Genomic DNA, 26908 nt, shown 5'->3' with positions numbered 1-26908 from the left:
CATCGCACTCCTCTGTAATTTCTTGATCATTTGAATAATTTAACTGTTCTTAATAAAAAGTACTTGTGATGAGCCAGCCAATAATATGTGAAGATCGATTGACAGTGATAATCTATTTATATTTATATTTTATAATTTTATTTATGCCTCATCCACATTTAGTAGTACTTAAATTCTGTTTACCATTATATCAATGATATTTCTGTACAACAAGCATCTAATGCAATCAAAGATAGACATAAAATGTTGGAGTAACTCAGCGGGTCAGGCAGCATGACTGGGGAGAATAAATAAGTGACGCTTTCGGTTGAGACCTTTCTTCAGACAGAGTCAGGGGAGAGGGAAACTAGAGGTATGAAGAGCTACAGAACAGATCAGAGCTGGCACCAATGGGCAAAGAGCCCACAATAGTCCATTGTTGGCTGTGGAGCAGATGGGGGGGACACAAACAGTAAAACTAGCAGGACGACTAGGGTGGGGAGGGGCGGAGAGAGAGGGCTGCATTATCCAGCCTATTACTGTTAAAAGTTGTGTTTACAAGACTAACTGCTGATCATGCTTGATTCAGCGCACACCTTGTATTCATCCCCCCCCCCCCCCCCCCTCACACGCGTTTCATCTCGCCAACTATCCTCACGACTACTATAAATGTTACCTCTGACCGGTTTAAGATATAGTTTAGCTGCCATTGCTATCCCATGAAGTACAGGGGACAGAGGTATTAAAACAATTAAATGAATTAAAATAATGAAAACGTTTTAAACTCAATAAATGGAAAAACACACACATCTTAATTATAAACATTAATAACTAAAAGAAAGAAACGAATTCCAAACCATTTACTGATATGAATTGGGTCAACAACTCCATTCCAGTACCAGTTCCTTCGGACACCTGTCCAGTAGATAGAGCTCTTAAAGATAGAGGAGTCAAGGGAGATGGGGAGAAGGCAGGAACAGGGTACTGATTGTGAATGATCAGCCATGATCACAGTGAATGGCGGTGCTGGCTCGAAGGACCGAATGGCCTACTCCTGTATCTATTGTCTATTGTCTATTGTCTATAGTAAGTGGAGTTGTGCCGCATGGATGGCTGGAGTAGAAGTGAAGGATTAGACATGAAGTGTGTTTGCTTCTCAGTGCACTATAACTAGGCACTCTTCCATCATCATTGGCAAGTCAAGTAGCAGAGAGGCACCTGACAACGCGGTCAAGTGACAGAGAGGCATCTGATCTCCAGCACCTTCTTCACTTTCGCGTTTCAATCCACAGTCACTGTCGGACAGTGGCAGAGGTCAGAAATGCCTAATGCCGTTAGCCAGTGGATCTCTACAGAAATGCAATCTACTGTTTGGTATCATCCTGATCATTTATCTTACATGGAGTCATACAGCACGGAAACAGGCCCTTCAGCCCAACTCGTCCATGCTGACCAACATGTCCCATCAAAGCTAGCCCCAATTACCTACATTTGGCCCATATGCTTTTCCGACTATGTATCTGTGCAAATGTCTTTTAAATGTTGACATTGTAACTGCCTTAACACCGTTCTCTGGCAGTTCGCTCCATGTACCCACCTGTGTGAAATAACTTCCCCTCAAATTTCTGTGAAATCTTTGTCCCCCTCACTTTAAAACTACATTAATATTTTTCAGGGCAAGGAAGTAGTAATTCTAAGGTAGACAAAAATGCTGGAGAAACTCAGCGGGTGCAGCAGCATCTATGGAGCGAAGGAAATAGGCGACGTTTCAGACTGAGGAAGGGTTTCGGCCCGAAACATCGCCTATTTCCTTCGCTCCATAGATGCTGCTGCACCCGCTGAGTTTCTCCAGCATTTTTGTGTACCTTCGATCTTCCAGCATCTGCAGTTCCTTCTTGAACAAGTAGTAATTCTATCTTGCTGTGGTTACTTGATGGAGGTAATCTGATGGGATCAGACACATTTTAGAGGATCAACACACTGTCCACAGTGCTTACTTAAAATAGTTCCTGCTGATACTGGGCTGAGCAGTTTTCTTTCAAGTGATAGTTGGCTGACACAGGGCACAGTTTTTTTTAATGTTGTATAAATGCTGACAATGTGGCCTATTTTAATAGCTCATGCCCAGTTGGATATGGGAGGGTGCAACAGAAGCAGGGCCTGCTCCATTCGGGATTCTTAAGCAGCCTCTGCAACCGAAACAGTGACTGCCACCAAAACACACAATTATATACAAAAAAGCAAACTTAAAACCAAACATGCCCAGGTTCAATCCCACTCCACAATACACGATTAACCCAAAGGACATTATCATTCCAATCCCCTAATTAAGACTGTGGCACCATGACGCAGTGGAAGAGTTGCTGCCTTACAGTGCCAGAGACCCAGGTTCAATCCTGACTATGGGTGCTATCTGCACAGAGTTTGTATGTTCTCCCTATGAGATTTGTGGGTTTTTTCTGGGTGCTCCAGTTTCCTCCCACACTCCAAAGACCTTCAAGTTTGTAGGTTAATTGGCTTCGGTAAATATTGTAAAATGATCCAAAGTGTGTAGAATAATGTTAGTGTACGGGGTGATTGCTAGTTGGTGCAGACTCGGTGGGCTGATGGGCCGGTTTAAACTAGAAATAAAACAAAAATTCAAACCATAATGATCCTCAGTATGTGTTCTCTTCTTTGGGAACTTGATTTGGATGAAAAAGCTTTGGCTCTTAATTGAGCTTAACTAATTTGCATATTTTACTTAATGAATATTGAGGCATCAGTTAGAAATGTAAGATTTCTTACACGTGTCAAATTTTGAGGATTTACTGCTGTTATTGGTGTATATCAGTGAAGTGTCAGATAAAATTGCCTTTGAATGGAATTGTCAATATGTATTTTTCTCCTCCTTTGGCAGCCTGAGTTTTCTGCAGATTTTGAGGATGGTAGGGGGAAAGGAAGTTTCCCTGCAATGATCACACCAGCGTACAACAACGCTAAGAGAGCCAACGATCTTGCAAGTGATGTAAGTATTTGGTGAAGAAAAGCAAGTACAGTAAACACTCGTTATTACAGACCTCTTTATAATGGATTTTGTTTATAGCAGACTGCAGGCTGCTAGTTACATCGCGGAGGCTATTAAAATTGACAAGGCATTGAAATTGACAAGCAATTGGTTCAATGGGCACTTACCTCCATGAAACAATGTAACAAACAGCCTTTAGCATTTGGCATTTTTCGTTTGCAGTACCAAAAATACATTTTTTGCCTTTAAAAAGACCTAGCAGGTGAGGGTCTAGAAGGAGAAATGGAGTTAACGTTAAAGATTGATGTCTTTTCATCCTGGACTCTGGGCGGGAAGCTGGTTGAGGGAATCTCACGAAATGGGACAGGGTTTCCTCACTCCACTACATTGCCACCACAATGCCCAGGACCTCCCGCTTTGCTCTCAATCTCTGAATGCGGATATCAGCGGCGGGGGCAGTGGTTATTGCCGTTCCCCTGCCACGCTGTACAAGGTGATTCCGGGCGGCCATCTTGGGCCGCTGCTCTCCGTGTGGTGAGAGAGATCCCACTGGGTTCTCAGTGACGGGGCTCCAAGATTCTGACCCGGTGCCCGGGCTGTGATGTCAATGGCGGACAAACCCTTACTCGGTTAGAGTGGACAACCGGCAATAATGGACACCATTACCTTCCCCACAGTCTGTTATAACAAGGTTTTACTGTTTTTCATTGCAATCCCACTGCCAAAATTAAACTAGTCCAGATCTAAAAGCTGTGGAATATTTTCCTTTCATGTTGCTCTGGCAATCTTCATGCTTTTGTTCATCAAAGCCAAAGCCCTGAATACTCTTGACCTCTTTGAAAAGTTGTGCTCTAAACTGCACCACTGCCCTTCATTCTCATTCTGTAATAGAGTATAGAAATTATGTGCAGAAAATTATTCTTGAGGATGTATTTTAAGCAGAGTAAATATAAGAAAACATAAAAAGTACAGCACAAGAACAGGCCCTTTGGACCACAATGTCTCGAACATAATGCGAAGATAAACTAATCTCATCTACCTGCACATGATCCATATCCCTTCATTCCCTGCAAATCCATGCACCTATCCACAGGCCTCTTAAACATGGCTATCGTATTTATCACCAGCACCACCACTGACAATACATTCCAGGCACCCAGCACCCTCTGTTGACGAAAAAGAACATCCCCCACGTATCCTTAAAGTTTGCCCCTCTAACCTTGATGCCCTCTAGTTTTTGACATTTCCACCCCGGGAAAAAAGTTTTGATTGTCTACCATGTTTACGCCTCTCATCATTTTAATTTACTTCTACCAGGTCTCTCCTTAACCTTTGGCAATGCTGTTGATGTGCTTGTTGTGAATAAGTGCTTGTTGCTGTTTTTGTATCATCAATGCACATGATTAAGACCTTGCTTAAGAGCCAATTTTTTCATGATTATAGATAAAATATAAGAAAGACTATACAATGATGAAAGGATCAGCCCAATACCACACAATGACAGCTGATGAGAACTTAACCATGAAGCGGGCCCAGGAAGTTAACAAGCTTGTTAGTGAGGTAAAGGAGCTTAATTACTCGTGATTTTCATAACTATTGGCAAAAAAATTAGAACAGCCCTACGGGAAGTCAACAGTAACATTGCCAAAAACATTCAGCCAATTTGTGTGGAGAAGTTATCAGTTGGGAAAATTACTGGCCACCAAGTCTGTGTCACCCGTACACTAGTTCTATCCTACACACTCGGGACAATTTACAGAAGCTAATTAACCTCTCAACTTGCACGTCTTTGTAATGTGGGAGGAAACCGGAGCACCCGGAGAAAACCCATCCGGTCACAGGGATAACGTACAAACTCTGTACAGACAACACCCAAGATCAAACCTGGGTCTCTGGTGTGTAAGGTGGCAACTCCACCATTGTGTCACTGTGACACTCCATCTCTGGACACCATGAAAGATTCTCCAATTGACATTAAACTGAAGTGTTTTTATGTTGCTTGCAATATTTACATAAAGGCTATGAATACTAGACGTTTTAAATATTATCCTATTGTAGTTGAAAAGGTGCATTTATATAAGATATACAAGATATTTTGTTTGAAAATGATAGAAAAAATGTTGATGTTTTTGACCAAAACCTACCTCATATTCCCATTAATTATTTATTTTACTGATAACCTTTTCAGATAGGGTACAAAAAGGACCTAGACAAATCGAAAGGTTACAGCATTAACTACTGCGAAACACCTCAGTTCAAGAATATTGCAAAATTATCAAAATTTACAAGCAACGTGAGTCGTTTCAACTTTGTGCTACTTTTGAAGCTAAAATTATTGCTGCTGAGACCAATGATTGGAGGATTGTTATATTTATTTTATTATGAATGATATTAGAAATGAAATACGTACATTTATTCTTTGGCATAATTTTAATTCCACCCTGGATATGGTTTATTGAATCTTTTCACTAATCCCTCCTTTGTTATCCTGAAATGGTACTTCCAGATCTTTGTTCTTACTGCTATTTTCAGTTGCTCTTTTCCGGTGATAATGCAGGTGAATAATCTAGCTAGATGCAGTATAAAGTACCATCTGAAGAAGGGTCCCGACCCGAAACGTCACCTATCCATGTTCTCCAGAGATGCTGCCTGACCCGCTGGCTGAGCTACTCCAGCGCTTTGTGTCTTTTTTTTGTAAACCGGCACCTGCAGTTCCTTGCTTCTACCATTTACTTTACTCTGCTTGTGGCCTATTCTATGATTTAAAAAAAAATGATGGTTTAAACCGCTGGTTCCCAGCCTCTGGCCAAGGTCCAGCATTGGCCACAATGGATTGAAACTGGACCGTGACATGGTCCAAAATTCTCATTTAAAGATGAACTTAACAATAGCTATTCCATGCTTTAATTTTGTTTATAATTAATTTGATTTTTATTTATTGCTTTAATTTTATGCTTAGTAAGCTGCAAAGCATATAAAAATATAACATAGAAGCAGAATTAAGCCATTCAGCCTATCAAGTCTGCTCTGCCTTTCGATCATGGCTGATCTATTATTCCCTCTCATCCGTATTGTCCTGACTCCTCCCATAACCTTTGACACCTTTACTAATCAAGAACCTATTAATCTCCATAGCCGTCGGTGGCAGTGAATTGCCCAGATTCACCATCCTCTGGCTAAAGAAAGTGTCAAACTTTAGGACATGTTCAGTTATCTTGAGATATCACGATAAATTAACTGATAGTTCTGTCAAAATTATGTGAGTAATGGGGAACAAAGAAATGATGGATGAACTGAGTACGTTTTACCGTCAGTCTTCACAATGGGAGACACCAGCAACGTGCCAGAAATTGAAGAGAGTCAGGGGACAGAAGTGCGTGCAGTCGCTATTACGTATAAGGTGCTGGGGTAGCTGAATGTTCTGAATCACCTGGACCAGATAGATTACACCCCAGGGTTCAAAAGAGGTAGCTGTTGAGATTGTGGAGGCATTAGTAGTGATCTTTCAAACAGTTGAAAAGCAAAAAAAAGCTTTGTTTAGTGTAGAAATCTGAAATAAAGACACAAAATCTTGGAAATACTCAGCAGGTCAGGGTACCTCAATTGAATCCAATTGCATTGCTTTTCATTAAAATGGAGAATCCTTAGAAAACAAATATACTTTAAGTTTCAAAGAAGTGAGATGTCTACAGGGAATATAGAGAAGTTGTGTTAGCATTGAGGCAAAGTAGACGGAATGACACTGTGATTCTGGTGCCAGTTGAGAGGGGGATAAATGGGCAATTATCCGTCTGGACGATATAGAAATGGATGATTGATTAAATAAAGGGAGACAAAAAGATGCAATTGCTGGAACTGATCTTTTATGACACAAACTAGTACAGCTGGAGATATCTGAAGTTGCTTTCTCTCTCCGACATTATCATTGCCCATTTTCATTTTTTCCTGACAGATCAACTGATGTTAACAAACCATACACTACCATTGCTCAGCCAACACCACCAACACTGGTGTCACCCAGTCTCTCATGCATATGAAAGATATCCCCTTATTCCCCCCCCTCTCTATAACTTGAAGCATGGTCATTTACCAAGATTTTGTTGGTTCAGATGGAAGGTCATCAACCTGAAATGCTAACCACATTTTTCTCTCTCCATAGATTTTGGAATATTTCCAGTGTTCTCAGATATTATATTAGCTGTTATGTACAGTAATGCCATCATTGTAGCATAAATTGAGTTCTAACGTTTTGTGGCATTAGACCATTCAGAGCCACTTATGCTGGTTAAGTAGTTTGTGATTGTATGTCTGAAACATGAGGTAAATGTGTAATGTTGTTCTATTCTTTGTGTAGCTCAAATACAAAGAAAACTACCAAAATCAAGTGAAAGGTCACTACGAAGGTGTCGGCATGGATAGGCACACAATACATTGTATGAAAGCTGGAAGTTTGGCAAGTGATGTGAGTATGAATACAAATAGCTAGTGTTAAGTTAATCTTTAAATTAATTGACCAGATATCTTAGGAGTGATAGCCCACTTGCACCCATTGCTCTCATGCACACTCTGGGGACAATCTTTTAGTGGCAACTTGAAACATAATGTTCTAGACCTACTCAACAGTAGGGCACCCTGTATTATGACAACTGGCTAAGCTGTGCCTCAGGTTTGTCAGCTATTAAAACTATCAACATTTTAAGGGCCTAAATATCTGACATTTCTGAACATGCAAGAACTGTTTTTCAAAGTATACTCAATTTTAAGAAAATAACAAAATATGGGAACTTTAAAGTGCTATTAGTCACCTTCACATTAATCAATACAAAAATACTAACTATCTACAACCTATAATTAAATTAAAGAAAATAATGAAATTTGGGAACTTTAAAAAGCAATTAACGTATACATTAATCGATACCAAAATACTATCCACAACGTAAATAATTTAAAGAAAATAAAGAAATTTGGAAAAGTCAAGAAATAATTAATTACCTTTACACTAATTGATACAAAAATAGCATTTTAGTATTGTTGTATCAATTAGTGTAAAGGTAATTAATTATTTCTTGACTTTTCCAAATTTCTTTATTTTCTTTAAATTACTCACAAGTTGTAGATAGTATTTTTGTATCGATAGTCTCCATCTTAGCTTGGTCCTTCACAGACGCTTTTCTCTATGAAATTAATGAACTCATTAAATCTGCATTACATTTAACCTGATGCAGTACAACTGCTGGGAAACTGCAACAAACTGGCATCCCATAATGCCAGAGCACACCATTAGAATTACAGCGGGGAGGCACTTTAGGAAGTTTGAGACACCTACAATCCTATACACTAAAGGGCCTGTCCCACTTTCATGACCTAATTCACAACTCTGCCGAGTTTGCCCTTGATTCATACTCGCAGCATGGTCGTCACAAGGTCGTAGGAGGTCGTAGGTAGGCCGTAGTTAGGCCGTGATGCTAGTCGTAGGTACTCGTGGCATCAAGTAGGTCGGGGCGTCTTTTCAACATGATGAAAAATGTCCACGAGTAAAAAAAGTCGTGAATTAGGTCGTGAAAATGGGTCAGGCCCTTAACTTGTGAGTCCTGAACTTCTTGGTGTTTAAATGAGGAAATGCCAGCAGTAACAAGCAGTTGTGCCAGCATTTCTCAGGAATTCCTCATCTGTTACAGTGTAACTTATTTCCAGTAACTAATTCATAATTATTACAGCTCTATTCTTTATAAATAATAGCAATGATAATAAATTGGACCGATTACAAATATTCATATTATGTGAAATAAAATGTTCGCCTATGCTGAATACCCTTTCAAAAGCTGTAAAGTATTTTATAGTAAGTAATTGATATACGAAGGGACGCTTTATATAATTTTCTAGGTGTACATGTGCAATCTATTATACTATGCAAAAAACTAGAAGTGACATGACAAGCTTTCATGACAAGATAGCATTTGATTTGATTTAGACACAAAATGCTGGAGTAACTCAGCAGGTCAGGCAGCATCTCTGGAGAGAAGGAATGATTTGATTTGTTTGAAATCAGTTTACAGAGTTGAATGTAATCTCAAATGTTATAATATCGCTATTTGCTTGGGTGCAGTAAATATGTCTTTGATTCAGAATAGATTGCAAATAAATCTATCCTGGTTTTTATTTGTTTATATTTTAAAGAAAGGTACTAAATGTGCATGGAAATCATATTCTAGAAACAATAATTTGATATTGATACAATATCTTGAAATTCCAGGCCTGTACTCTTAATTTCAAATGACCAAGCAACAGATCAAATCCAGTTTACCCAAGTTAGCATTTATCTAACACATAGACACTGTTAAGTGCAGGTTTCTGGTACAAAGGGCATTTTACTTGTGTTTGAAAAACTCAAAGTTCATATAGTAGAAGAGAGGCAAACCAAATGTGTAACTAAAGGTGCAAAAAAGTAGATGATCAATTATCCCAAGAGGCAAAATTGCAGGTTTAATATTAAGAATATGACCATCAAGGAAAACTTACAAATCGGAAAGATCAGCTCTGAAGTCGCTCAAACTATTTCCTTTTGATTTATTCAACATTGCTTTGTTTCTGTAGTTTGCCTGTTGCATATAAGATGAAAGCAAAACTTGTCAGATCATAGTCTCCAAGAAATATTTCAATCTACTATTAAATTACATCTAGGCTAATCCTCCCAGTAAGTTTGTTTCCATGAAGCCTGATCCCAACTAAGCTGCTTGGGCTTGTGTTTGGCTTAGAGGTTCTTTGGGTCTGGAGTGGCTGCTTCCTGGCATGCTCACGGAGTCCTAATCAACACATTGTAAGCTTGATTTCCTCATCTACAATTTCCCAATCTGCACAATCCAAACATGTCCTGGTTTTGTTTAGTATTTTCACATGTGGCATCTTATCCAACATCCACTGACTCTCCTTTGTCTATCCTGTTTGTTACTTCCTCAAACAATTTCTATAGACTTGTCAGGCAAGATCTCTCCTTGATGAGTCAGAAGCTATGGTTTGCCTTGGAAATGAATAATTTGACAATGGTGTTATGATTTGATGAGGTCAATGTCGATTGGATATTTTGGCTGGTGAGCTGGACGAGAACTAGGGGATAAATGTAAGATAATCATTCATTAAACCAGTAAGGAATTCAGGAATAACTTCTTCACCCAGAGTTGTGATAAGCATGTAGATGTTCATCCCATAAATTGTGTAAGTGGAGTCAGAGAAGAAGTTAGATAGGAACATGAGGGAAATTAAAATAGAAGAATTTATTGATGGGATTATTTCAACCTGAACTTCTTTAAGGTTTGACTGTGGAGATACAATGACAAAGATTTAAAGACCGCATGGATGAACTCCAAAAATTGTTTATCCCTGTCTGGTGAAAAAATAAAATGGGGAAGGCGGCTCAACCGTGGCTAACGAGGGAAATCAAGCATAGTGTTAAATCCAAAGAAAAGGCATATCAATTGGCCAGAGGAAGCAGCAAACCAGAGGACTGGGTGAAATTTAGAACTCAGCAGAGGAAGACAAAGGGGTTAATTAAGAGGGGGAAAAACAGCATGAAAGAAAGCTTGCAGGGAATATAAAAACTGACTGTAAAATCTTCTTTAGATATGTAAAAATGAAATGATTAGTGAAGACAAATGTAGGTCCCTTACAATCTGAGACAGGTAGATTTATAATGGGAAACAAGGAAATGGCAGACCAGTTGAACGAGTACTTTGGTTCTGTCTTTACTAAGGAAGACACAAAAAATCTCCCAGATATACTAAGGGACCGAGGATCTAGTGGGAGGGAGAAACTGAAGGGAATTCACATTAATCAGGAAATTATGTTAGGTAAACTATTGGGACTGAAGGCAGATAAATCCACAGGGCCTGATGGTCTGCATCCAGAGTACTCAAGGAGGTGGCCCTAGTAATCGTGGATGCATTGCCGATCATTTTCCAATGTTTTCTTGACTCTGGATTAGTTCCTGTGGATTGCAGGGTAGCCAATATAACTCCACTTTTTAAGAAAGGAGGGAGAGAGAAAAGGGGGAATTATAGACGAGTTAGCCTTACATCGGTAGTGGGGAAGTTGCTTGATTGTTAAAGATGTTATAGCAGTGCATTTGGAAAACAGTGACAGGATCAGTCAAAGTCAGCATGGAGGGGAAATAATGCTTGACTGATCTATAATTTTTTGAGAATGTAACAAGTAGAATTGATAAGGGAGAGCCAGTGCATGTGGTGTTTCTGGACTTTCTAAAAGCCTTTGACAAGGTCCCACACAAGAGATTAGTGTGCAAAATTAGAGCACGTGGTATTGGGGGCAGGGTATTGACATGGATAGAGAACTGGTTGGCAGACAGGAAGCAAAGAGAAGGAATTAACGGGTCCTTTCCAAAATGGCAGGCAGTGATTAGTGGGGTGCCGCAAGGCTCGGTGCTGGGACCCCAGTTATTTACAATATATATTAATGATTTAGTCGAGGGAATTAAATGTGACTTCTCCAACTTTGTGGATGAAACAAAGCTGGGTGGCAGTGTGGGCTGCGATGAGGATACTATGAGACTGCAGGGTGACTTGGATAGGTTGGGTGAGTGGGCAGATGCATGGCAGATGCAGTATAATGTGGATAAATGTGATCTTATACACTTTGGTGGCAAGAACAGGAAGGCAGATTATTATCTGAATGGTGTCAGATTAGGAAAAGGGGAGGTGCAATGACACCTGCGTGTGTTTGTACATCTGTCACTGAAAGTAAGCACGCAGATACTGCAGGCAGTGGAGAAAGCAAATGGCATGTTGCCCTTCATTGCGAGAGGATTTGAGTTTAGAATCCAAGGAGGTCCTACTGCAGTTTACAGGGTCCCGGTGAGACCGCACCTGGAGTATTGTGTGCATTTCTGGTATCTGAATTTGAGGAAGGACATTGTTGCTATTGAGGGAGTGCAGCGTAGGTTCACCAGGTTAATTCCCGGGATGGTGGGACTGACATATGATGAAAGAATGGGTCGACTGAGCTTGTATTCACTGGAATTTGGAAGGATGAGAGGAGATCTTATAAACATATAAAAATTCCTGAGGGATTGGACAGGCTAGATGCAAGAAAAATGTTCCCGATGTTGGGGGAGTCCAGAACCAGGGGTTACAGTTTAAGAATAAAGGGTAGGCCATTTAGGACTGAGATGAGGAATTTTTTTTTCACTCGGAGAGTTGTGAATCTGCGGAATTCTCTGCCACAGAAGACAGTTGCGGCCAATTTACTGGATATTTTAAAGAGAGAGTTAAATTTAGCTCTTAGGGCTAAAGGAATCAAGGGATATGGGGAAAAAGCAGGAATGGGGTACTGATTTTAGATGATCAGCCATGATCATATTGAATGGCGGTGCTGTTTCAATGGGCCGAATGTCCTACTCCTGCACCTATTTTTCTATGTTTCTAGGTTTCTTTAACTGTCTCTCCTCCATACCTGCGCACTAACTATTTCACCAGCACCACACTACCTAGATTTCCCTCAGTGGTTGACCATGTGAAGGGTTCCTTGCCATTTGTGAGGTTGATCCTGTGTACTGGAGCCCTGCCACATTTTCCAATAAACAAAACAACGAGGTTCCCAACCCAAAATGTTGCCTGTCCATCCCCTCCACTGATCCCATCTTGTCAGTGGGTGGCACTGTGTTGCAGCTGGTAGAGCTGCTGCCTCACAGCACCAAAGAACTGTGTTCAATCCTGACTTTAGACTTTAGATTTTTAGACTTTAGAGAAACAGCGGGAAATGGGCCCTTCGGCCCAACTAGTCCATGCTGACCAGCGATCACCTTGTACACTGACACTATCCTACATATTAGGGACAATGTTTTACAACTTACTGAAGCCATTTAACTTACAAACCTGTACGCCTTTGGAGTGTGGGAGGAAACCGCAGCACTCGGGGAAAACCCACGCAGTCACAGGGAGAACGTACAAACTCCATACAGGTAGCACCCGTAGTCAGGATTGGTGGCAAAAACAGGAAAGCAGACTATTATCTAAATGGTGGCCGACTAGGAAAAGGGGAGATGCAGCGAGACCTGGGTGTCATGGTACACCAGTCATTGAAAGTGGGCATGCAGGTGCAGCAGGCAGTGAAGAAAGCGAATGGTATGTTAGCTTTCATAGCAAAAGGATTTGAGTATAGGAGCAGGGAGGTTCTACTGCAGTTGTACAGGGTCTTGGTGAGACCACATCTGGAGTATTGCGTACAGTTTTGGTCTCCAAATCTGAGGAAGGACATTATTGCCATAGAGGGAGTGCAGAGAAGGTTCACCAGACTGATTCCTGGGATGTCAGGACTGTCTTATGAAGAAAGACTGGATAGACTTGGTTTATACTCTCTAGAATTTAGGAGATTGAGAGGGGATCTTATAGAAACTTACAAAATTCTTAAGGGGTTGGACAGGCTAGATGTAGGAAGATTGCTCCCGATGTTGGGGAAGTCCAGGACAAGGGGTCACAGCTTAAGGATAAGGGGGAAATCCTTTAAAACCGAGATGAGAAGAACTTTTTTCACACAGAGAGTGGTGAATCTCTGGAACTCTCTGCCACAGAGGGTAGTCGAGGCCAGTTCATTGGCTATATTTAAGAGGGAGTTAGATGTGGCCCTTGTGGCTAAGGGGATCAGAGGGTATGGAGAGAAGGTACGGGATACTGAGTTGGATGATCAGCCATGATCATATTGAATGGCGGTGCAGGCTCGAAGGGCTGAATGGCCTACTCCTGCACCTAATTTCTATGTTTCTATGTTTCTATGAACCCGGGTCTCTGGTGCTGTAAGGCAGCAACTCTATTGCTGCGCCACAGGTGCTATCTGTGTGGTGTTTACATGTTCTCGTTGTGACCACGTGGGTTTCCTCTGGGTCCTCCAGTTTCCTCCCACATCCCAAGAATGTGCTTGTAGGGTAATTGGTCTCTATAAATTTTCCCTGGTGTGTAGGGAGTCTGTAGTACTATTGTGTGAATGGATGATTGATGGTCAGCATGGATTTGTTGGGTCAACGGGTCTATTTCCATGCTATATCTCTAAAACTAACGATGTTGCCTGACCCACTGAGTTCCTCCAGTTTGCTCAAGATGTCAGCATCTGCAGTTCCTGATGTCTCCAAAACTATATTTTAACTCCAGTTGCAACCACTGACCAAATTCTAGGCAATCATACTTGGAATATTGCCTACGTTTATGTCAAATAGCTAACTCTCCAAATTACTCTGAGTGGGGAGATTGGATGTTTCTTGGGAAATATGTTTGAAGCAAGAGGTGTGGCCCCAAGTCATTTATTTAGTGGAAATGTTTCAGTGTCAATATTTATTCATTTTCTAAGCCAAACCAATATAACGGACTTTTGATGAACTTAAATATTAGATTTCTTTGGTTCTGGTCCATTTCCATGACATTAGATGAAAGTTTAAAGAGTGAGCAGTGATGGTATTATTGGCAAAATAGATTTATCCACAGTGAAAGTTATGTATGACATATATCAACACATACTTTCGAGAGAAAGGCCATGGCCGCATTTGCGATTAATTGCCTTCTCTGCTGCTATTAATTCAACTCCGTCAGTCATTTAGTTTACTAATTTCTCTACGTTAGTTTATCCTGTCAGCACATGAAGCTTAAGTGTATATAGCTTTACAATAATATTTCTTAAGCCTGTCAAAAATGTCAAATCTACAGTATCATCTGCTGGCAATGTATGAAACTGTTCTCATTGTATTTCAAGTTTCAAGCTCTTTGCTTTATAAACAGTTTTTCACTTTTGTTAATATCTGCTTGTCATTCACATAATTCATTTTCCCTACTTCAATTTTCTCTTTAATTATACTCAAACAACGTAAAAATGATCACTATGATGATGCCCATTGATGTGCCAGTAAGATCATTGTTGGCTTGTGTGTCCATAAATATGCAAATATTAATCACTTTTGTACTCATTCACAGACCTCCCATAGGACTGGAATGTGGGCTGGTTAGAAACAAATTTCCTTAAGATTTGGCACCAGAGCGGTCTGGGCAGTCAATTGTGCAATTCTGTCTTAGGTTTGACCGCAGCTGTGAGCCAGTGTCATTTGGGATGAGAAAGAATATCGAGGGAGAGCCATTTCTGGGCAGTTTCCCACATTCTTGTCAGTTGCCTTGTGGCATGCTATGTGCACAGTGGCGGAGCGATAGCGTGGTTATCTTACAGCACCGGAGATATGGTTTAATTATGATTATGGGTGTTGTCTATATGGAGTTTGCACGTTCTCCTTGTGATCTCATGGGTTTTCTCCGGGTGCTCTGGCTTCCTCCCAGCCCCAAAGACATGCAGGTTTAAAGGTAAATTTGCTTCTGCAAAATTGGCTACATTCCAGGAACATCAGGTCTTTTCTTGCTTCAACATAAGAATAAATATTCGCTTTCTTGACTAAGCTGTGTACTCTTAAAACAAACCAATATTTCACAGTTATATATTGATTGATGTTAATATTCAGCCATTGTCATTGACAAACTCAGAACATAAATGTATATCTAGTTTTGAAAACTTTGTCATATCTGTAAATGCAGAATATTTGAAATATAATGTTTAATGCAAAATCATGACTTTGGACTTTTTTTACAGAGAAAGTACAAAGGTGACTTGGAAGGGGACAAAATGCTTTGTTTTTATCCAGCTGACGTCACACCCTCCTATGAAACACTGAAGAAATTGGTCCCGTTAAAAGATGTAAGACTGCAGATGCTTCAGTAATTTCAGTTTTCACCACTGAATTACTTTCCCAGATTGTTCGTTCTTACTACGGCTACGTTCCAATTGTACTTTTCTGTCTCTCCCACATGGCTGATCTTCAGGAGTAAGCCCAGACAGTTATTTTTTATGAGTATTCCAATCATAATGGGCATCATATGTTAATAAATCTTTTGATGATCCCATCCATCTCTCTCCATAATCTCCTCCAGTCCGACAATTCTCCCCAGATATTTCGGCTTTTGATTTTTTTTTTGGCATTCCCAAATTTAATTGTTCATCTCTGACAGTCATGCATTCATCTGCTAAGTCTAGAATTCCCTCACTAAACCTTTTTGGCTCTGCCTCTCCATTTTCTCTCCTGCTTTGATATGCTTCTTAAGATTCACTTATGTGGCCAAAATTTTGACCATCTTGTCAAATGTTTCCTTATGTGTTTCTGTGTCAAATTTTGATCAGTAATGGTCCCGAAATGAGGCTTCAGTCATTTAACTGTGTTAAAGACACTAGTCGAAATAGGTTGTCACTGTACTATCCAGTCAGTGAAAAGACTGTTCATAATTGCAATCAAGCTGCCCATAGTGTACAGATACACTGGGCATTCAGAGGGCATGAACCATGCTTTATACTGTAAATGCTCATTCTTTCTTTTAATATAATTTGAGGCAAGAAATTGCACTTTTATTGTAATGAAGTAAATTTATAGAATGGTTTGATTTTTTTTGCCAGTGGTACCAATATGCTTACATTAAGGAATGTTTTCTAAAATATGTTGTACCAGAATGCTACCTGTTTAGTAAAATACTGATCAGGTATGGATGATGAAACTACAGGAATGCAGGGATGGGATGGGCATTAACATGTATGGGATTAATTCCGTGAGTGGGGTGATGTTGCAATAGAAAGTATATTTTGTTGCCTGGAAGGCTCTTAACCTTTAAACGGACGAGGCTGAGTATTGCAGTCACCTTGTTAATTTGACGTCAGAGTGGATTGCAGCCCATCCAGATTTATTGTGAAATTATTTGACATCACTGGTTCAAAATAACAGTGAGGTAAAAAAATAAACATTTTTGTAAACCTTTATCAGAATGCCGATAAGGATGTATTGCAAATAGCAGGCTGTTGATAAAGCTGTATGAACGTAATATATTGAAATAGTATATCAAAATGTGGTATACTGATTGTCACAGCATTGAAGCAAAGAGGCAATATTAAATATAGATATATATTTTGTTAAATTACTATCAGCATCAAAGAATATACATTCAAAGCTACATTTCTGTAGGAAGAATGTTAACATCATGGAATAGTTAGTGAATAGATTCATTAACAGGATAACAGACATGAGAGACTTTTGTTAAGCAGAGAACAGAGGAACAACTTTTTTTATTTATATCAGGAAGGTTAAGAGGAATCATAGAGGAGTCTCTGAACAAATTAATTTGTATCTTTCCCACAGATCAGCGAGTCAATAATTAGAGCACATTTTAAGATTGATATCGAGAGAATGAAGAGATTGAATGGTATTTATATCTAGAGGATTTTTAGGATGCAAATGAGGGGAACCAGAACAACAGGGGAAGCAAATTTACCATTTGGGGTGTAAAGAAATGGTCTAGTGTTTGAAACTAATAAATGTACAGACACTAGATTAGGAGACAAATGTGGATAACATTTCCTCCAGCCAATGGGACAAATGGCTTATTTCTACATCATAAACTTCTATAATTCATAGTTTGAAGTTTCAAGCCAAAGGTTCTGGTTATGGAGTATGTTTATAAATTCTAAATGCTCGTAAATTAAAAAAATATATAACCTGTGTAGTATGTTAACACTGCATGGGATTTATTGATCATCTTTCTATATCTTCGTAATTTTCTGTGTGCTTCCAGATGTACTACAGGCAACATGTGGATAAACTAAAATATACATCAGTAACGGACACTCCTGAGTTAGTTCGAGCAAAAAACAATGCGCAGCAGATAAGTAATGTAAGCTAATGAAAAATTCCCCAAATTAATACTTGAATAAGGGATGAATTACTTGGGACAGCAATGTTAGTTATGGGGATAATAACCATTAAAGGACACAAAGTGCTGTAGTAATTCAGTGGGTCAGGCAGTATCTCTGGAGAACACAGAGAGGGGACATTTTGTGTTGGGACCATTCTGCAGCCACATTTATAAAGCAATTGTTAAAAATAAAAATTGAAATCAAGTGTTTTCATAATATTCATTTTTAATGGAATAGTTTTAGACATTGGGGAATTAATGGTAAATGCAGATTACATTTTTTTGTTCCATCTTTGCTCAGCAGGAAAAATCCATAAAGAGACAATTTACTGCTATCATTGTCAGTTAGGTACTGTAGATATGTTTAACTCGCATTATTCCCCATGAGCCTTAGTTAACACAATTGAGCCTCGTCTTCTGTTCTTTACAGTTGAATTATCGAGCGCAGTATGAAAAGACCAAAAGCCAGTACACATTGCCTCTTGAAGTGCCGCAGTTAGTTAAGGCCAAGGCTAATGCTGATCTCTATAGTGATGTGAGTACCAATGCTTGCTTATTATTCCACACTTCTTATTCACATCGCAACTTAGTGCCTCATTTTGCAAATTTATTAATATAATTATAAATCTGATTGATAAGCTTTGATTAACTGTTCAAGTTGTATTTTATAACTATAGACAAAAGATTAAAATCAGATTTGTTAATTTTTAAGTGCGTTTACCATTTATACTTTCATATAATCTATCTAATATATAGATGTATGATATATTGATGTATGTGCACATCTTATATGGATGTACATACATTTGTATATATATCTGTATATATACATTGATCAGATTTGAAAGAGATCTGTATTTTGGTGTGTAACATGTGTAACAAATGTGTAAATTTTAAAAACACAGAAATGTTTTTACAACTTTTGACTATAATATATAGATGTAAAAACATTTGTATATTATATATGTGTATAAACATTTATACATCAATCATACCTGATAGAGATCTGTAGAGATAGCAGAGATTTATCAATCTTAAAAACACAGAAATGGATTAATATGATTTTACAACATTTGACTATTTACAAAATCCAAATCCAAAATTCTGATTAAGATTTGTATGGATAGTAAGAACAGAGGCGGGTTTAGTTGAAGTAAGATTGCTAGAAGGGTGAGCTTGCAATCTTGCACATATGATCAGTTACTGGTCTGAAAAAGGGTATTGATCCGAAACATCACCCATCCCTTCTTTCCAGAGATGCTGCCTGTCCTGCTGAGTTTACTCCAGCTTTTTGTGTCTAGCCTGGGATGAATTAATAGATTTGGAGACAAGTCTGCATGCATAAAGAGGAAATCCAGTGTCATGGTAAACTGATGCTATTCTCTAAAATAACATAAGACTAGAAGTCTTAATAGGTCTGGAAATATTTGTAGAAAGATTGCAAGAAATTCTTAATAGGTCACATGGCTTCTGTGGAGGGAAAATAACGTCCTGGGGTAATTTTAATGCTGTCTCCACAGATGCTGCCTGACCCATTGAGTAATTCCAGGGTCCGTAATTTTTATTTCTGATTTCCAGCATATTCAGTTTCTTGCTTTTACTGTTTACACTGTTACTGTAATTTGATTGTTCACACTGTACTACTAAATGGAAGCCAGAAGATGGCAGTGTTATCCCATATAAACAGCAATTTACTAATCCTTGTCTGATCTGCAGCATTAACACAACTCACTTAATCACTCTTTTCCTAAGTTTACTTCAGTTAAAGAGTGTTTACAGATTAATTTATTAAAGTTACTTTTGCACCAGTCCATGTGTTGACTCTTGTTGGTACAAACTTTGATGAATCTTTTTGGACTTATTGGACTTAATTAATTCCTTTCTTTTACTCGTATGTCTGTTTTAATTGCAAAAAGATTTAAGTAGTCTTGGTGTGAAATTATAGACATCTGCAAAGTGAAACATTTTGGTAAAAAGCACGAAGATGGAAATGTTATATTTGGATACAATGTTATATTCGGAACGAACAAAGGGAGACTATTTCTGGTGCTGAAAAGCTTGAAAACCAGAGGGCATGGACTTACCGTGAATAACTAAAGAAATGAATGTGACATAAGGAACATCTTTTTCACAAACGCATATGAAAGCATGGTGGAAGCAGGTTGAATTAACAGCTTTCAAAATGAAATAGAAAACTACATAAAAAAGGAAAAACGTTGAACTGTGGGGATAGGGTTAACTGTTTTTCCCTTGTGAATAGCTAGCTTAGAACAAATTGGCCAAATAGTCTCCTTTTGTTATTTAATAATTCCTTGATTCTACTTATATTTGTATCAGAGGAGTCAAACTCAACCAGTGCTCTGACCGACTCTTTCTGTAGTTAAAAACAGGCAAAGCTGCAATTCTCAGCACTTGCAGTCTCTGTTCAGCAAAGAGCTGGCAATAGTTTGAAATGGAACAAGTTTTGGTTTGCTGAATAAAGGACCTGTTGCTGCGGGACAAAAAGGAAAGTAGAAAGATAGGATGGAGTACAAGAACGATTTATTGACTCAAGTGATGACGGTTATGAATTGATATAAGGTCATAAGGAATAGTAGAATTAGGCCATTCAGCCCAGCAGGTCTACTCCACCATTTAATTAAGGCTGATCTATCTCTCCCTCCTAACCCCATTCCCCATGCCTTCTCCCCATAAGCTCTAACACCTGTATAGTTTCAAAATGCACCAAACTGACAATTCAGTACCAATTGTGGGTCAGCATTAACACTTCAACTGAACCCCAGTATTGAGTGGGCTGGTATACAGATCCCCATCAGCATTCTTTTCCATGTGATATTAAACGTACATTCATTCAGATGGTAGATTTTTTAAAAATCTCATGATAGTTCTTGAAGAATATTAGTGGAATTCTCTCCTGTATTACAGACGATATTTATCCCTCAACCAAAGACATTAAATTAGGATATTTCACTGTAATTACGTTGCTGTTTGTGGAAGCTTGTTTTGCTCAAATTTGTTCCTATATAGCCTACGTTACAGCACTGACACTTCATAGGTCCACCACTGATTTTCAGGCTACTGGTGGTCCAGCACCTCCTTTAATCTGGATTAAATTATGAGAGTGCATTTGTAATCCCCCACTGGAAGTTCCCCCGAAAACGTAGCACCTAGACCAGGTGAGGCATCTGTTATCGACCTCATTGGGACTTCCGTGGCCAATCAGCGGGTCGAATTTGCCCCCTGCAGGTGGGGCTCTGGAACTCCGGCCCGACTGGACCTGGCGGATCCTTTTCCATAACCGACTTCCAAGGCCGACTTGTAGGCCAGTATATTGGCCCGCTGTTGGCCTAGGCGGACCATTCCAGTACCGTCCGACGACTCTCGGAGGCCATGACATCCGTTGGTCCAGCAAGGCAGATAATCTAGCAAGGCTCAGGAACCAAGGGTGCCAGAAAATCAATGGTGGACCTGTATTTCAGGTGTTGTAAATTATTTGAAACATACTGAGGTTGAGGCACTATATTAAGTATTTTTTACTATCAGACGTGCAGTCAGTTTATTTATAGAATGTACAATCCGCTTCTATACAAAGAAGGGCTTGTAAACCAGCTTTTACCTGCCAAATTTTCTCCCCCCAACCCCCATGCCCCCCCCCCCCCTGCTAGCTCCCCAATAATCCGTCTGTAGAAAGGACCCAAGCCAAAGTGTCACCTATTCATGTTCTCCAAAGATGCTGCCTGACCTGCTGAGTACATTGCGTTCTTTTCTTTATGTCTCACACTCTGTGTGTAACCCATATCAATATCTTCCAGTGTTCATCCATTCATGAAGACGGCCACAGGTTAAGGAATTGTGGTTTCTTATGGAATTATGCTGAAAAATATTGCAAACTGTTCAACAAAGCTGAATGCCTTAATTATTTATCGAAGACCCTCAAGCATTGAAGCAACATAAATATCACAAATGTTGAAATATTAGTATTTTATCACCCCGTTCATGTGTTGCATGAAATAATTTATTCCAATGGTTCCTGTCAACCTGCTGTATTCATCAGCATTTTCTCAAAATTGCATTTACTCCAGATGAGCTGTACATGATTAAGCCATGTACCTGTGGTTAATGTGCCTTAGTTAATTAACATCTATTTTCTGTTTTCTTGGCTGAACATGGATGTCAAAGGTGCAGTTTTCAATGATATAGGGCAACTTCATCTCATCTCCCAACAGATGCCAAACAATGGCCCAAATGCTTGCTATCGCAGCGCCATTTAAAACTGGCAACAGAATGAAAAATGAATCTTAAGAGCTGGAAGTAGCAATCTATGAGACTGCACTGATCGTTGCTTTCATGTAGTGTCACGGGAGATCCTGTGTCTTCGTTCCTGTCTGATTGCCATGATTCCTATAATATCAAAACATCAATGTCAACCTTGAATGTACACTAAATAAGCATCGGCACCCCACTGTAATATATTTGCAATCCTCTGCTAAAATAAAACTTTCTACAACTCTTTGTCCCCAATGGTCACCTGCTTCTTTGACTCAAAAAGGGTTCTGACCCGAAATTCCACCCATCCTTTTTCTCCCGAGAAGCTGCCTGACCAGCTGAGTTATTCCAGCACTTTGTGCCTATTCGCAACACTAGGCTCTCCAGCTAGAGGAAGCCACATTGTAATCGATGGGTTCATATAGCACAGGAAGCCATTCGGCTTCTCATGGCCCTGCTGACCATTTGAAAGAGCTGCATTAGTCAATCAAGTTCACCGCTCTTGCACCATTGTTCTGCAGTTACGTCCGTCATTGCCCCGAATCTTTGAATGATGCTTGGCATCCTTCCATCTGTGAGAGATGCCGGTGATATCTTTGACTATTTTTTGGCATATACTGTACCAATTAGGTATTTTCAAATGCGTAAACATACCTCGTATATAATTTGAAAAAAAAAACCTTTTTGTTCTCAGATCAAATACAGGGAGCTCTGGGAAAAGAATAAGGGTAAAGGGTTTCACGTGAACCTGGATTCGATAGCTCTCTTAGCTGCTAAAACCTCTGGGAATTTGGCAAGTGATGTAAGTTGCTGCAATCTTTCTTTACAGTTTTCCCTGTGTAACGCCATTTTCACGGATAATGTTGATTATTTATTCCCTGCAAAGTAGGGTGAACTGATATTGAATGTTGAAAATTAATTACTGATCTGGCAAAAAGATCTCGTGATCTTGCTCATTGAATGTGGGAACGTGTTCTGGGAAAGAATTGTTAGAACGAAACATATCTATCTGTGGTCTTGTAAAAAAAATTGTCAAAAATCCTTAGACAAAGACTAGTCCTTATTTTGTATAGGAAAGAACTGCAGATGCTGGTTTAAATCAAAGGTAAACACAAAAAGCTGGAGTAACTCAGCTGGTCAAGCAGCATCACTGGAGAGAAGGAATGGGTGACATTTCGGGACGAGACCCATCAGTCTGAAGAAGGATCTCGGCTAAAACGTCACCCATTCCTTCTCTCCAGAGATGCTGTCTGTCCGACTGAGTTACACCAGCATTTTGTGTCTTATTTCCATTGATCCAGATTAAGTCACATCACCTATGCTAATACAAAGCTCAATGCCGCAATAGAATATTCTGCTCAATAGATACAAAGATGGTGATTTCAGTCTGTTCAAATGGTTGAAGCATGATCTAACCAGAGCATTTAAGATGATAAAAGTTATGACAGGATAGATACAGAGAAAATTGTTATGCTGATAGGCCATCTTACAAGGGAGTTCAATTTTAAAACTTGCCTAAAGAAGCATCTTTACATGCAAATGTTGTTGGAAATCTGGAATTAACTTTCCAAATGGCTGTGGACGATGGCTTAATCATGATCATGGTGACTGTACAAGCAATGTTTTCCTTTGCTGGGCAAGGATATCAAAGTATGTGAATTGGGATTAAGTAAATAGCGTCAAGGGACAAAGCAACCACAATTTGATTGAGTCATAGACCAAGCCCGAGGTGTTTATGCATTACTGAGGGTTTCTCTCAGGCCTTGTGTTGCCACCCCTATAACATCTTCCTCACAACGTTGGCCTAACAACCCCTCTCCAATACTGACCATTTTCATCCTAATTTCAGCGCATCTGCTGCTGAAATCCTCATTTGAACCTCAATTTGACCACCATGGTTCCCCAATTTATAGAATTTTTGCTGTAAAAACATTTTGGGACTGAGAGTTAAATTTATGAATACTTCACTTTATTTTTACTACAACAAATTGCGCACCATTCTCAGTGCAGAGAAATGCACTGTATTGGAATCAGAATTCTGAAATCTTACTTCAAGAAATTTTAGGCAGGAAATTGTTGCTACTGTATATTATGGAACAGTTCAATGGTTCTTTATTGTCATGTATGCACAGCACTGTGAATTTCCTTTGCACAACCACAAATGTACAGTCGCCATATCTTGGCGCCTTTTATAAAGAAAAAAAACAGTCTGTAGTCCAAAGTCCGGTAACCATGTTGGATGTACTGGAGCGCTCCTCATCCAGTTATTCCAATGCTGTCCTAGTTGGTTTTCCTCCTTCCAAGGTGCGCAAACTTCGCTTCATTACAGCATCTCCAACTTGTACTGCATCAACTCAACTATCTGCAACTCAGTCCTCAGCTGGCTCAGATTTATGACTGGTTTCTCCAAAGGCCTATCTCCTGCCTATCTCTGTGGCCTCATCCAACACTGCAATGCCCTGATTCACATCTGGGGCATCTCTCTATTTCCTTTGCCTCATCTTTGGTCCTGCACCTTCCGTCTATGATTGCCTTCCTAAATAGCTTACCTCCCCTCCCCTCCTTTTTTTATGGCACACTTAATCAAGGCTTTGGTAGCTCCTTTTCTCTGGTTAGCGTTCGTTTTACCGGCATCACATACCCGCACTCACACCTCCTTTTGGTCTTCATGAAGTGACTCATTACGTTTTGCTTTATCCATGACATTAGCAAATTGGATTGTTCATATTTTTTGTTTTTGGAAAATTCCGCAAGCATTTTGGACCAAGCAACTTGCACATAGTACACCACAGGATGACAAAGTGTTTGTAGCTGAGGTGACTTTGATATTAACATTCAACATTTAATGACTGCCTGACATTTCCCTCCCCGCTACTTTAACATGCTTTACATAAACAGGCTGTTGCCTAGTACGTGCGTCTTCTATTTGGATACCACGTGAAGGCAAACGGTCATTTCTATCCCCACTAGATTGAGAAAGTGTTTAAATCGTTTATTTCAACTCTTTATCACCAGGCAACTGCTACATGTTTAATTTAATTTTTTTTCCCCTGTTGTTTGAAAGATAAAATACAAAGAAGAATATGAAAAAAGCAAGGGCAAAGCAATGAGAAGCAAAGTGTATGATTTGAAGACTCTGCATTCTCTGCGGGTTTCCAAGATGAGCAGTGAGGTACATTAGATAAGAAAAATCAAAATCCCATTATTTACCTCAGTTCAATATGCAATTTAAAATCATAATGGATTAACACATCAGTTATCGAAGAGCTGAATTTTCCTTCAAACTGACATTGCATCATGCTTATGATCTACGATTGTTAAAGCAGGATTTTATTTAAAAGGTTGAAGTAAAATTTGCACTGTGATGAAGAGTTTGTTGCATTGGTTAGTAATGCATTTTTAATTTATAACCTTGAAAAGTATACACCTACAAATTTCATACATTTCTGCAAAAATGTTAAGGTGCAGAAATTCATTCCACCTTTGTGTGTAGTCATTATAAACCTTTGCAAACACCTACCTATCAATTTAGCTGACTATATATTTATTCCCCACATTCCCCACATGCGGTTGACCAATGGTCAGCGTGGTGGACTCGGTGGGCTAAACGGCTTGTTTCCACGCTGCATCTCTCAACTAAATTAAACAACACTGAACTAAACTAAACAGTGCTTTCACTCATGTTGTTTTTGTGCTAATGGAAGTTTTTGCTTTGGTTCATTCTGTTAATTCTTCATACTCGAAATAGGTCGAGTATAAGAAGAACTTTGTCGAGACAAGTGATAAGTTCCATCTACCACTGGACATGTTGAATCTGAAGCATGCCAAGAAAGCCCAGGCTTTGGCTAGTGATTTGGAGTATAGGAAGAGGCTCCATGACTACACACTACTGCCTGAAGACATGAAGCTGAAATGGGCAAAGAAAGCATATGGGCTGCAGTGTGAGGTGAGACCACTATGGTAGAAAAACAATGCCTGCTCTTAAAGAAGGGACAAAATGATATTTAGTTTGAAGAAAGGTCTCGACCCGAAACGTCACCCATTCCTTCTCTCCAGAGATGCTGCCTGTCCCGTTGAGTTACTCCAGCTTTTTGTGTCTATCTTATATTTAGTTTATTTTAGTTTATTATTATCACTTGCACCGAGGTACAATGAAAAGCTGTAGTTTGCATGTTGTCCAGTCAAAGACTATACATGATTACAATCAAGCCGCCCAGAGTGCACAAATAAAGAATAAAAGGTACAACATTTAGTGCAAGATAAAGTACTATTAAAGATAGCTTAAAGGTCTCCAATGAGGTAGACAAGGGTGGCGGGGGGAGGGGGGGGGGGGGGGGGGGGGGTGGCTGGTCAGCACCACACACTAGCTGATGATAGGACTGTTCAGTTACCCGATAACAGCTGGGAGCTGGGAAGAAACTGTCCTTGAATATGGAGGTATGCGTTTTCAAACTTCTGTACTTCTTGACTAAAGCATTAATTAACATCTGCTGTAAGACTACATGAAAACCTAAACAAATGTATTTATTTGTGTTGAGATGGACAGGCTATTTGAAGAACATTGCATTTTAAAGTGGAGATTGAAGGTTAATATAATCTCACATTTTTGGCGCTGTGAGTATCCAGATAAATAAATGTAGTTTCCTGCGGTGTCCCTTCCTGCCTCTCTGAAGCTGGACATTATTCTAACATTGGTTGTATCACTACATTTGACTGGCCACTTTCACGCATGCAAAACAGCGAGCGTTGACAAGATGCTGACGGTGGAGGCTTTAGACTGCACCACGTCCGCTTACAAGCAAGGGTCAGAGGAAAGCAATTAAGAATTGGAAACCATGCAATTGTGAGGTTGCTGAGTGCACTTGCTCTGCCTTTATTGTTGTCGGGT

General features: G+C 39.5%; 1 protein-coding gene across 4 annotated transcripts in view; it reads left to right on the top strand.

Annotated features, from left to right (window-relative positions):
* LOC116981127 (nebulin related anchoring protein) overlaps nt 1-26908 on the top strand; it is an 83291-nt gene that overhangs the window by 11927 nt on the left and 44456 nt on the right. For 2 of the 4 annotated variants that reach the window (XM_033033904.1, XM_033033901.1), the window contains exons 8-17: nt 2879-2986; nt 4430-4546; nt 5175-5279; nt 7341-7448; nt 15614-15718; nt 17635-17733; nt 18185-18289; nt 22715-22822; nt 25085-25192; nt 25769-25966. In XM_033033904.1, coding sequence (XP_032889795.1) covers nt 2879-2986; nt 4430-4546; nt 5175-5279; nt 7341-7448; nt 15614-15718; nt 17635-17733; nt 18185-18289; nt 22715-22822; nt 25085-25192; nt 25769-25966 — 1161 coding nt within the window. The remainder of the gene's footprint in view (nt 1-2878; nt 2987-4429; nt 4547-5174; nt 5280-7340; nt 7449-15613; nt 15719-17634; nt 17734-18184; nt 18290-22714; nt 22823-25084; nt 25193-25768; nt 25967-26908) is intronic. The other 2 variants (XM_033033902.1, XM_033033903.1) reach the window with 2 other exon arrangements.

The sequence above is a fragment of the Amblyraja radiata genome, chromosome 15 (assembly GCF_010909765.2).
Source record: "Amblyraja radiata isolate CabotCenter1 chromosome 15, sAmbRad1.1.pri, whole genome shotgun sequence".
In the NCBI taxonomy this organism is placed as follows: Eukaryota; Metazoa; Chordata; class Chondrichthyes; order Rajiformes; family Rajidae; genus Amblyraja; species Amblyraja radiata.
The sequence above is the reverse complement of the archived record's forward strand: the minus strand, read 5'-3'. Positions and strand labels throughout refer to the sequence as shown.